The following is a 13,606-nucleotide window of genomic DNA, read 5'->3' as shown; positions in this document are numbered from 1 at the left end:
TACTTCAAGGGCAATACATGATGGCCTGCCAGTAATGTCAACTCCCATGAAAGAAGAAAGAAAATCTGAAAGCTATCAGGATAGCATGTGTTTTGAACATCACAGAATCATAGAATCCCTACAGTGTGGAAGCAGGCCATTCGACCCATCAAGTCCACAGGGACTCTCCACACAGCATTTCATACAGATCCAACTCCCTACCCTATCCCTGTAACTCTGCATTTTCCATGGCTAACCCACCTAGCCTGCACATCCCTGGACACTATGGGCAATTTAGTATGGCCAATCCACCTAACCTGCACGTCTTTTGATTGTGAGACGAAACCGGAGCACCCAGAGGAAAGCCACCCTGACACATGGAGAATATGTAAACTCCACACCGTCACCTGAGACTGGAATTGAACCTAGGTCCCTGGCGCTCTGAGGCAGCAGTGCTAACCACTGAGCCACCATGCTGCCCAAGACGCATAACAGTACAATAAAATCCTGGTGGTTACAGGTCTGTCAGTGATGGTGACACAAGTGAAATTAATTTGAGGACAGCAAAAATGTGTAGTGTAAGGAGTATGTCAGTGAGTGCAATTTGTCCTTTCAGACATATTAATAAACCTGGTGATAATAATGTGACTGTCACCAGTACTCAAGCTAAAATACTTATAGTGTGGAAGGAAGCAAAAAAGACACTGATGAACCTAGTCAATACATTGAGAAAGAGAAGGGAGTAAAATTTGAAATGAAAAGAACAGTTTTTATTAAAGTGCTATAGATTTGTGCTCATAACGCTAAAGATGCTAGGATGGAGGAAATGGAGCTCACTATTGCCGGGCCCTAACGTCACACAATCTTTCACACAACAGCCTTCTAAGATCTAAATGGAAATCTATAATTCTATGAGGAACCAGACTTAACTTTTGCTACAGGCTCCTAATCACTGGGAGCAGGGCTGTGAAACTGTCTGAACGCCTTTTAAGTAGGCCCTTTAAGTACAGACGACACTGTAATTTCCTCAGTCCGGATATTAACGCAGACCACAAAGTGAAAGACCCACTTCCCCAACTGCCATTTGATTTGTAGCCATTCAGCTTCCAATTGTGGCAGAACTGGAAATGCATCATCTAGTGATTCATGATTTCCATTCATCATTCACCTTGCTTATGACTCCTACTTCTTTGTGATTCTATTTCAAAGCTGACAGCTGCATTTCGTTTCCTGGCACCTTCCTCTAACAGGTGAGCTGAACAGCTTATTTCTCTGTTTAAGTGTCAGTGTAGTTTAGTGGGCAGCACTCTCGCCTCCACATCAGAAGGTCATGGGACTAAGTTATATTCCCAATAAGAGCGTTTCACCTGTTAGACCTGCCATAAGTCAGATGAGACAGAGACTGCAGTCCTGTATATCCTAAAAGGAGGGCGCAACAGATTCCAAGCTACCATTTCAAATGAAAGCCAGAGTTTTGGCCAAAATTTACTCCACAACTATGATTCACTGTCACAGCATTAGGGGGAGCTTACAATGTATAAATTACAAATACACGTCTTATAACAGGGTCTAAACTTCTAAAGTGTTTTGAGATGTTACAAGGTTGTAGAAAAGTATCTCTTTCTGTCAGATCCTCAATCCAAATGCAGAAAGCTGGTTGGCAGAGGGGAAACAAAGAGTAGGAATTAATGGGTCCTTTTCAAATTGGCAGGCAGTAAATAGTGGGGTGCCACAGGGATCACTGCTGGGACCCCAGCTATTCACAATATATATTAACGATTTGGATGAGGGAACAATTTGTACCATCTCAAAGTTTGCAGATGATACCAAGTTTTTTTATTGGGGTGGGGGGTGGTAGAAGGCTGAGGGGGTGAACTGTGAAGAGGATACAGAGATCCTTCAGCATAGTCTAAACAGGTTGGGTGAGTGGGCAAACCAATAGCAGATGCAGTATAATTTGGATAATTTCTAACTGGACTAGAAAGGGTAACTGCAGGATGTTCCCGATGATCGGTGTGGCCAGAACCAGGGGTCACGTCTGAGGATTCAGGGTAGATCATTTAGGATGGAAACGAGGAGATGGAAATGGGGAGACATTTCTTCACTCAGAGTTGTGAGCCTGTAGAATTCATTACCACAGGAAGTACTTGATGCCAAAACATTGAATGTATTCAAATGGCAGCTGGAAATAGCACTTGGGGCAAATGGAATCAAAGATTATAGGGAAAAAGCAGGTTTAGGCTATTGAGTTGGACGATCAGCCATGATCATGATGAATAGCAGAGCAGGCTGGAAGGGTCAAATGGCCTCCTCCTGCTCCTATCTTCTATGTTTCTATGTTTCAAGACTAATCTAGGACCAACACTGAGGCCTCACGCAGATCTCCCGATTCCCTAAGGCGCCAAAAATCTGTCTACCCCAGGATTAAATATGTTCATTGATTGAGTGTCCACAACCCTCCGAGTTAGAGAATCTGAATGATTCATAATCACTTGAACAAAATAATTTCTCTTCTCACCCTAAATGCCTGGTCCTTTATGCTGAGACTGTGCTCCTGTTTTGGATTCCCCAACCAGCAGAAATAATCTCTACTGTCTGTCCTATCAAGCCCATTTAGAATGGTCTGTTTCAATATGAGCACCTCCATCAGTATCCTGTACTCAATGTCTTGGCCTGTCAATACATCAAAATTAACTGATATTTCAGCTTCTTTCCCTAATCAACTTTATTACCTTCTAAAAGCTCTGCACTCTTCCGGTTCTGGCATCTTGACTATTTCAGCTTTTAATCACTTTGCCAGTGATGGCCATGCCTTTAACAGCCTGGGAAGTGAGCTCTGGAATTTTCTCCTAAATTTCTCTGCCTCTCTCACCTCCATTAAGATGTTTCTTAAAACTTTTTTCACCAAAGCTTACATCATCTGCCATAACTTATGTGACTCAGTATCAAATATTGTTTAATGTTTACTCATGCGAAGGACAGCTCACTATGTTTAACGCACTCTAACTGAAGATTCAGAAGAAGTCACCATTCCTGAAACATTAACTCTGTTTTCTCTCCACAGATGCTGCCAGAACTGCTGAGTTTTGCCAGCAATTTCTATTTTTGTTTCTGATTTCCAACATCCGCAATTCTCTGGTATGTTATCGTTTCTGAATGACTGCCCTTCCCAGTTTCCACTTCTGGCACTGACCACTTAAATGTCTGACACAAGCTCAGTTCTTTGGCAGTTACAAAGGCAAGTGGCTGAGTTCCTAATCAGACTGCAATACACTGAAAGAACTGTGCACTAAAAGGTATCACAGCATTAAAATGATGTCAAATTGTGATAAGAAATGCAGAAATTCATTTTACATTTTTCCTCAGTAACAAAAGCTGAATTACAGAAAACATAGCTTGAATTTCTATAGGTTCTTTCATGACTTGAAGACATTTGAAAACTCTTTAGAGCCAATGTAGTACTTTTGAACTGCTACTACTGTTGTTGTAAGCAGTTGATTTGAACAGAGTAATATTTTACAAACACCAAAATTCTTAAGCAAGAACTGAAATCGGAGCAAAAGCTGGATGCTACCACTGAGATGGGCATGGTTTTGTTTTATTTCATTCATCGGAGGAGAGTGTCACTGGCTAGACCAGCATTTATTACCCATCCCTAATTGCCCAGAGGGAAGTTAAGAGTCAACCACATTGGTGTGGGTCTGGAGTCACACGTAGGTCAGACCAGGTAAGGATGGCAGTTTCCTTCCCCAAAGGACATTAGTGAACCAGATGAGTTTTTCCCAACAATTGACAATGGATTCATTGCCAGTATCAAACATTTAATTCCAGATTTTTATTGAATTCAAATTTTACATCTGCCATGGCAGGATTTGAACTCGGGTCCCCAAAATATCACCTGGGTCTCTGGTTTAGCAGTTCAGCGATAATACCACTAGGCCATCACCTCCCCTTTCAAAAGTTCCCAGGATCCGGCACGTGCTGGAATGTGGTTGGCAGAGGATGAGACACAAGGAGGAAGTGGAAGCAGAGGATTTCCCAAATATGTGGGATATGGAAAGAGTGGGAGAGGGAAGGCACAGGAGACAGGGATTCTTCCTGGGGTCCTGAAGATTATTCTTTCTCTTCCTAGCTTCCAAGCAAGAAAATTAAGTTGACCTGACAGGGCATTGTGGAAACTCCCATGACTCACATTGGGTATCTCTCTTAGGCCTCCTGCCAACATTCTGGTTAAAACAGCATCACTGAGCCACAACTTCTCCTGTTCAATGGAGCTTCAGTCTGGAGGACCGGAACCTTGGGTGATTTGAAAGCCAATATAAAAATGGAAATGGATAAACATTAGGCCCATCAGATGATGTCCAATTCTGGTTGCTTCCATTCGGCAGGAACCTGAATGGAATGAATCATTGCACATGGGTCTATCCCCAGCATTAACAGCTCATAGAAAAGACGGTTTTTAAAATCCTCTGCTTGTTAAAATTCTCTTCACCCCTTACCTGCTGATGGCTTGTTCCTCGTCCGTTATACCAGTCTCCCTAAATGCTCGGTTGGACTCCTCCAAACTCAAGGCGATTGCTCTCTGCAAGTCATCTTTGTCATCTCCCGTAAGGTCAATAACATCTGGAATTGTGACAAACAACACCCTTGATTTAGACACAACTTTATATTTTAGGGGTGAGGGGTGAGCTGTGGGGGCTAGAAAGATAATTTGAATGAAATAAGGACAGAAGTACAGGAAAAATGACAGCAACATGGATTTCAGCAAAGTACAAGCAAATAAGTCTAGGGGTATGATTCTTGCTCAGGGGTTTGTATTCAACTCCCGGGTTCAAATCGGATGAGCTCTGGTTGTTCAGGAAGGCACGGTGGCTCAGTGGTTAGCAATGCTGCCTCAGTGCCAGGAAACCCGGTGTGATTCTGCCCTTGGGCAATTGTCTGGGTGGAGTTTGCACATCCTCCCTGTGTCTGTATGGGTTTACTCCGGGTGCTCTGGTTTCCTCCCACAGTCCAAAGATGTACAGATTAGGTGAATTGGCCATGCTAAATTGCCTATAGTGTCCAAGGAAGTGCAGGGTAGGTGGATTAGTCATGCAGGGTTACAGAGATACGGTAAGGGGGTAGTTCGCTATTCGGAGGGTTGGTGTGGACTCAATGGGACGAGTGGCCTGCCTCCACACTGTATGGATTCTATGATTCATCAAATAACTTCCTGGAGCGTCGGAGGCTAAGGGGTGACCTTATTAAGTTTTACAAAATCATGAGGGGCATGGATAGGGTGAATAGTCAAGATCTTTTCCTCAGGGCAGGGGAGTCCAAAATTAGAGGGCATAGGTTTAAGGTGAAAGGAGCAAGATTTCAAAGGGACCTGAGGGGCAACTTTTTCGCGCAGAGGGTGGTGTATGTATGGAATGAGCTGTCAGAGGAAGTGGTGGAGGCTGGTACAATTACAGCATTTAAAAGGCACCTGGATGAGTTTATGAATAGGAAGCTTTTCAAGATTATGGGCCAAATGCTGGCAAATAGGACTAGATTAATTTAGGATATCTGGTTAGCATGGATGAGTTAGACCGAAGGGTTTATTTCCATGCTGTACATCTCTACGATTCTATGACTCATTGGGTTGATGAAACATTCATATTAGGAAGAAAAACATCCAGTAATGCAGTTAGGTATTCTTTCCTTCCAAATTTGGGCTTAATCAAAGGCAAGTATCTATACTTTTCCCAGAAAATGGAATAGAAATGCAGGATTTCATCAATGAAACATCCTACAAATGCTTGAATTCAAAAGAGAACTCGGTTTATTCAGGTACAAACAATGACTGTCTTTAATGGAAACTATATGGAATATCTGGGTGCCATAGTTCAGTAGAGTGAACACTGAACACAACAGTCACAGGCCTGCTCACTGATAAGCAATTTAATATCTATAAAAATACCAAGATCAGGTACAAACAAAAATCAAAAAAGTTGATTAAAAAAAATCAAAAAAGGCAGACAGTGGAGAGCCTGTGGAGTTCTCTGCCACAAAACACTGAATGTTTTCAAGAAGGAGATAGATATTGTTCTTAGGGCTCAAAGGGATCAAAGGTTTTGAGGAGAAAGCAGGAACAGAGGACTGAATTGGACGCTCAGCCAGAATCATACTGAATGATGCTGCAGGCTCGAAGGGGTGAACAGCCTACTTCTGCTCCGAGTTTCTATGTTTCAATGCTAATGGAATGATGGCCTTTATATCCTAGGAACAGACCTCTGGGAGCTTGGTGTACAAGTTATAACTCAAACATACAAAATCTTGTCAGTTCTGAGGTTGGGTCACACAACCCGAAATGTTAACTCTGACTTCTCTCCACAGATACTGCCCGACCTGCTGAGCTTTTCCAGCAACTTCTATTTTTGTTTCTGATTTACAGCATGTGCAGTCCTTTCGGCTTTTATACAAAATCGTGGTTGCACTATAACTGGTGTGCTGTAGGTATGTCTGATAATGCACTGTGAAAGGATATATTGGTCTCAGAGAAAGTACAGTGAAGATTTACAATGCTGATACTTGGACTTATTTCCATTATGAGGACAGGTTACACAAAGTTGGATTGTATTCCTTGGAATCGAGACATTTAATGGGAGTGTGTTTAAAGTTTTTTTAAGTCCAGTATTAAGGGAAAATTATCAGGTGGATAAACAGAAACTACTTCTGCTGCTTGCAAAGTCTAGATACATAATAACAAGTCTAGATAACAATTCAACCCAGATCTTTCAGGTTTTGGTATACTTCAATATAAAAAGAATGACAGTGGTTGACAACTTTCTTCACAAACACTAATAATGCAGCAATGACAAATTTGAAGCGATCTTCTTTATATTGTGGTACCCTCCTTCACCACTGCTCTATACAGGCTTTGGTTCAAAAGTTGAAGACTTTCAGATCTTCAGTGTTGCATGGTTCTGGTAGGAGAGATGTCCTAGGAGATTTTTCATCATTTGGGTAGCCTCTGTACAATCACAGTTGACAGAATCTGCTTGGGTGCATCACCATTTTTGCATTAGAGTCTTATAATGGCAGTCAACTGAGATCCTGTGAAGTAAGCCACGTTCACAAGCTCCTAATGGGAGGGATTCCTCTGGATCAACCCATTACCTTCATTTGTAGATGTTTTGACCAATTCATAAAGCAGCAGCTTTTGGGGTTCTGGTCTAGGGACTAGGCAGTATATATGAAACTACCCTTTGACTTCAACATTTCTGTTGCTAAAATTGATAGATCTTTTGTTGAGTATTGCTGAACGTCCAGATATATGAAACAGAAGTAGACCATTTGGCCCCTTGAGTTTGCCCTGTCATTCAGTAAGATCTGGCTGATCTGTTTTGTGCTTCAAATTCCACCTTCACACAAGGCCAGCCTGTCCAACCTATCCTAAAAGGCAACACACTCAATTCCAGCTACCAATTCAGTAAACCTCCTTGGAACCACCTTCAATAAATTCACACCCTTCCTTAAATAAGGAGATCAAAGCATTTGAGATGTGATCTCACCAGTGCCCTCTGTAACTGAAGCATAATATGCTTACTTTTGTTAGATTCCTTATGGAATAAAGGATAATATCCAATTAGCCTCCTTGATTATGCGTTGTACCTACAAATTAACTTTGTGAGATTCATGCACTAGAATACTTAAAATTGCTTTGTGCCCTGAAATTCGGCAGCCATTCTCCATTTTAAGTTATATTCTGTTTTTTCATTCTTCCTGCCAATACAAACAACTTCACATTTTCCCACGCTGTACTCCACCTGCCAAAATTTTGCCCACTCATTCAACCTATATTCATCTGTAATTTCCTCATGTTTTCTTCACGATATACTTTTATACCTATCATGGCATCAATTGCAAATTTAGTTGGCATGATTTCAGTTCCCTCAAAGTTACTTATGAAATTATAAAAAAACTGAAGCTCCAGCCCAATTTTCCACTGGACCCCTCTGCCAATCAAAGACCCATGTGTAGATACTCCCTGTTTTTAGCCACCCAGCCAATCTTGCATCCATGCTTATCCATTAGCCCATTGTATGAATTTTTAATGTCAGCACTAACATTTGATGTGGCATCTCATCAAATGTTTTTGGAAATTCAAGACAGAACAGCTACAAACTTCCCAGAAAAAGTCACAAGAATATCAATTCAAGGGGAAACCTGCAACCTTTGCTGCTTTGGAAGAGTGCACTGAGTGGTTGGCAAGTGGACTCAGATTGGTAGAGACAATGTCTGAACAATATAGCTGCTAATGTTGATTGACAGTTAACCACGTTACTTTGTTTAAATTTCAAACCAGGCTGGGCAGGGCATTGAGAAATGAACCTGAAAATGACCGTCACCTGTGTTCTTGAGTTGAAAAGGGCACAGTGCGTATACATGTTTTTTCTGTCTGCATATATGCAGCTTCCAGTACACTTAAGTGTGCTACACTGTGAGCATGACTGATAATCTTAAATAGATTGTCAACATAATTCTTCCAAATTCAATTTCACGAAATATTCAAGTCCTGTACTACCAAATGGCTTGATCTTTGGTGTCTAAAGATATTACTGGAGATGGAGAAAAGCTGAATATAGGGTTAGGTCAGGATAGTCATGATCTCAGTGAGTGACAAAACAGACTGAACAGGCCGAATAGCCTATTTTTTATCCTAAATTGATGAATTAAGTGTGTCACACATTAAGTATATTGATTCAAGAATGATAACCACGACAAAAAAGACAACAGCAAGAACATTACTAACATTCTGAACAAAAACACCTAGTGACAAGGCTGCTCTTACGCATTATTGTACAAGCTTTTGGTCAAAGAGGAAGTCAAAGATGTAGAATAACAAAAAGAGTTTAAGGCATTTTTATAAACCACGGATGCCATAAAACCAAAATATATAAAAAGGAAAAAGTTACAAATGCCCTGCACTTCAATCAAATAGGTTTAACGCTTTGTGGGAGCTTTCATCAGAGTACAGCAAAAAAAAAGTTAGTCTAAAAGGGAAAAAAAAAGGCAGAGATCAGATTTTATTGTTAAACAAAGCGCGTTGTTAAGATCTAGAGTGGACTGCCTGACAAGGCAGGAAAGAAATTCAATAGTAATTGCCAAAAGGTAATTAGATAAATATTTGAAAAGGAAAAATTGTAAAGCTATAGAGCATGATTATCATTAATCAATAATTACGGGAGTAGGACTAGTTGGCTAGTAAGTTCAGATAGTCATAATCATAAAATCATAGAAACCCTATGGTGTGGAAGCAGGCCATTCGGCCCATTGAGTCCATCCCCACCCTCCAAAGATCATCCCCCTATGCAATCCCTGTAACCCTGCATTGACTTTGGCCAATGTACCTAGCCTACACATCCTTGGACTGTTGGGGGGAAACCAGAGCACCCAGAGGAAACCCATGCAGACACGGGGAAAATTTTCCAACTCCAAATAGCTGGTAGCCCAAGGCTGAAATCCAACCCAGGTCCCTGGTGCTGTGAGGCATTAGTGCTAACAACTGAGCCACTGTGCCAAGCTCTGTGATTTAGGAAGGGAGAAGCAGGTGGAAGTTTAAAAGTACAGGCACAATGTAATTCTGTGGAGTATATAGAGACTGACTAGTCACAGTTTCAATTCCTGATATGCACTCAGTTAGCTGCACTTGGACTGACTGCATTAGGGTTAGAATTGGCCTTTGTATAACATGACAATATCGGGAAAAAAAATTAGTCAGCTTTCCCATTTTTGGTTTCAGTAAATGTTGCTGGAAAATTAATCTTTGGGAACATGATTGGGCTCCCTGTGATGGTACTTTTATCTAATTCTTTTGCTGACACAAAGAGAGAAAATTATAGGAATACCCCCTCTTACTTCCCCAAAGAAACATTTACATATGTGAATGGGGCCACTTACAAAGCATGGCTGGCCAAAGATGACCATTTACCTGCATCAGGACCCAACCACCAAATTCAGACATTAAACAGAAGCCTGCAATTTACTTGGCTCCAGTCTTTAGAATAGATAATACAGAGGAACTGGCAGCTATAATTTGATGCACTATAACACGGGTGTCTTGCACACGCACAACACAATAAAAGTGGGCAGCCAAAAGCCATAATCCAAAACCAATATTTGACAGCACAATTAAAATCAGGCAGTGATTTTACAGACAGTTGATCAAAAACTGAGGCTTAAGATTTTCCTGTACACTTGTCCAGAAAACTAATCTTGCTGTTATTAAAGGACAAGCGACAGCCACTCTTTAAAGTGGCATCACTACTTTTCAACTCCGGAGATAGGAGACTCAAAGGTCTGGTCTGACTGTGGGATAAAACTACATCACAATCAAGTGACATTTCAATTCAAGAAGAAAATATAATGCATTTAATGCCTTTATAAGGTTGCTTAGTGACAGAATGTACTACAGGAGTTTAGAATCTGGAAATGTTACTTTGTTCAACTACATATAACTGTAATAGATAAGTATCTGAATTTTACACGGATTGCACTGTGTCACAGTGCTAGTCAGACTCACTTTTCTGAAAAGTGATGAGTGCATTAAGCTACAGGTAGATGAATATATCATGTACCAAAGATATTTCAAATTTTACAGATCTGCTTCCCAGGTCACACAATTGTACATATTGATATTGTACTGAGAGCGCAAATGTGTTTAAGACTGAAGGGCATAAGTTTAAGGTGAGAAGCAAATGGTTTTAGAGGAGATCTGAGAAAGAAATTTTTCATGCAGAGAGTGGTAGATATATGGAACTTGCTGCCTGAAAGGGTGGTGGAGGCAGGTACTCAAGCAACACTGAAGAAGAATCTTGACAAGTACTTGAAATGCTAAGGCATGGTAGGCTATGGACCAAGAGCAAGTAAACAATATTAGTGTAGTCGGGTGTTTGTCTGCACAGACATGGTTCAAAGGGCCTGTATGACTCTATGGCTCTATGACTCTGTCATGAATGATGTGGAAGCCAGGACAGCTCAGTCACATGAAGCCAAGAAAAATATACAAGTTAGACCTAAACTTTGTACATGTACCAGGGTCTACTCTGCAGATCATTCAAATTGTTTAATAGCCAAAGACACTCTACTGTGAAGTAATTTACTGAAAACTTATTTTCATCTGCAAACCCAAGAAAATATAGGAACATGTGAAGTGAAGCATTAAATTCTTAGCATTCTCTGCAGGTTACTTAAATTTACCATTTGCAACCTAACTCTATTGACTTTCCTTTGCCAAATGTCCCTAAATAGCCTTGGTTCTCGAAATCTATTGATCCCAGACAGATAATTAATGATGATTAGCATTAATTCCCCTTTACTGAAGAAAGTTTCCATGTCAAGTTTTTTTTACTTCATTTCCAGAAGACTGAGTTTAGCATGCAAAGTTTACACAGTTTGCAAATTTTCAACTGAAAACATTGAACAAAGATGTAACACTAGGATTCCAGTGTTCATCATTATCTTTTCTTGGTCACTATTGCACCTTTGGGAACATGATTTTGCAAGACAATTGAAATAAAAAAAAAATGACTGATCAAAAGAGGCAAATACTGAAACAACTAGTCATCTGTATTAAAGTTGGTATACAGAAGTGCCAGCGAGCTCAGAAACTCCACAATATTAGGTGGCAATAAATGTTCTTTATTCATCCTTGTGGCAGCTTTGTTGTTGAGGCTTGAATTTCATAACAGGTCTTTCTTCCATATGCCACTTACTTGTGTCAGCCTGGCTTCCCACGCTGATGTAACGATCGTTGCTAGTTTGCCCTGTGTGAAAGTAGGCTTCTTCCTGTTGTGGTGCTTTGGCATTCTTCTCTGTCAGGAAAGAAACGGCTTCTGCAAGATCCCCATTGCTTGCCTGCAAAAATCATGAGAATTAAATTTAGGCTGGGGAATTAATAATGGGAATCCAGAAAATGGCAGAGAAGTTGAATAAATGCTTTGTATCAGTCTTCGCAAGAGAAGACACTAACAGCATTCCAAAATTACTAAATAACCAAGGAATAAAAAGAGGAAAGGAAATAATTACAATAACCATCACTAGAGAAAAAGTGCTAGGAAAATTAATGGGGCTAAAGACTGATAAGTTCCTGGCCCTGATGGAATGCATCCTAGGATATTAAAGTAAGTAGATACAAAGATATTGGATGCACTAGTAGCAATCTTCCAGGAATCATTAGATTCTGGAAAAGATCCAAAGGATTGGAAAATTTCCGATGTAACATTTTATTTAAAAAGAGGAGACAATAAAACCAGATGACTATAGACCAATTGGCTTATTGTCTGCTATAGGAAAAGATTAGCATCTATTATAAAGGATGTATAGCACAGCATTTAGAAATACTTAATAAATGAAGTCAGCACAACTTCATAAAAGAAAAATCATGCCCAACAAATTTACTAGAATTCTTTTAGGATGTTACATACAGGATAGATAAAGAGGAAGCAGTGATTGTAATATATTTCAATCTTCAGAAGGCATTTGACAAAGGTACCACATATTAGGCTACTTAACAGCCCATGGATTTGGAGGCAATATATTAGCATGAACAGAGAATTGGCTAAGTAATAGAAGACAGTTAGGATATGGGAGGGGGAAGTTTTCAGGATGGCAGCAGATACATGAGAACATCACCCCTTGCAAGTTACCCTCCAAGCCACTCACCATCCTGACTTAAAAATATATCACCATTCCTTCACAACATCCTGAAATTGCTTCCATAAGGGTATTGTGGGTCAGCCTACAGCACATGGTCTGCAGCAGTTCGAGGAGGCAGCTCACCACCACCTTCTCAAGGGCAACTAGGGTCAGGCAATAAAATGCTCGGCCAGCCAGCGATGCCCATGTTCTATGAGTGATTTAAAAAGATCTGTAACTAATGGAGTGCCACAGGAATCAGTGCTGAGGCCACAATAATTTGCATTTAATGACTTGGATGAGGCAAGTGAATGCACTATCACCAAGTTGACTGATGAAACAAAAATATGTGGTAAGGCAACTGGTGAGGATGGCACAAAATGTTTGCAGAGGGATACAGACAGGTTAAGCCTGTGGGCAAAAACTTGGCCAATGGAACATAACGTATAACAGGAAGAATAGAACAGCTGAATATTATTTGAATGGAGAAAGACTACAAAAAGATACAGGGCAGAGGGAGTTGGGTGCCCTCGCCCATGTATCACAAAAAGCTAGCATCTATGTTCAGTGGGTAATAGGGAAAGCAAATGGAATAGTAGCCTTCATTTCAAAGAGAGTAGAGTGTAAAAATAGGGAAATTTTGTTAAAACTACAGAAGGCACTAGTCAGACCACAGTTCAAATACTGCGAACAGTTTTTTGCCCCTCTCTGAAAGAGAGGCACGCTGGCTTTGGAGGAAGCCCAAACAAAATTCACTATACTTAATACTTTGTATGGAGGGACTCTCACATAAGGGGAGGTTGAGCCTATGCTCACTGAAATTTAGGCTAATGAAAGTAACATTATTGAAACATACAAGATTAAGGGACTTGTTTCAGACATAATAGGAACTGCAGATGCTGGAGAATCTGAGATAACAACGTGTAGAGCTGGATGAATACAGCAGGCCAAGCAGCATCAGAGGAGC

General features: G+C 40.5%; 1 protein-coding gene across 6 annotated transcripts in view; it reads right to left on the bottom strand.

The window, feature by feature from the left end:
• Positions 1-13,606, bottom strand: part of usp25 (ubiquitin specific peptidase 25) — a 163,174-nt gene that overhangs the window by 114,990 nt on the left and 34,578 nt on the right. For all 6 annotated transcript variants that reach the window (XM_048602648.1, XM_048602650.1, XM_048602652.1 and 3 more), the window contains exons 3-4: positions 11,718-11,859; positions 4,479-4,602 (exon numbers count right to left, since the gene is read on the bottom strand). In XM_048602648.1, coding sequence (XP_048458605.1) covers positions 4,479-4,602; positions 11,718-11,859 — 266 coding nt within the window. The remainder of the gene's footprint in view (positions 1-4,478; positions 4,603-11,717; positions 11,860-13,606) is intronic.

This window comes from Rhincodon typus, chromosome 11 (assembly GCF_021869965.1).
Source record: "Rhincodon typus isolate 14 chromosome 11, sRhiTyp1.1, whole genome shotgun sequence".
In the NCBI taxonomy this organism is placed as follows: Eukaryota; Metazoa; Chordata; class Chondrichthyes; order Orectolobiformes; family Rhincodontidae; genus Rhincodon; species Rhincodon typus.
This window is presented reverse-complemented; position numbering and strand designations above follow the sequence as displayed.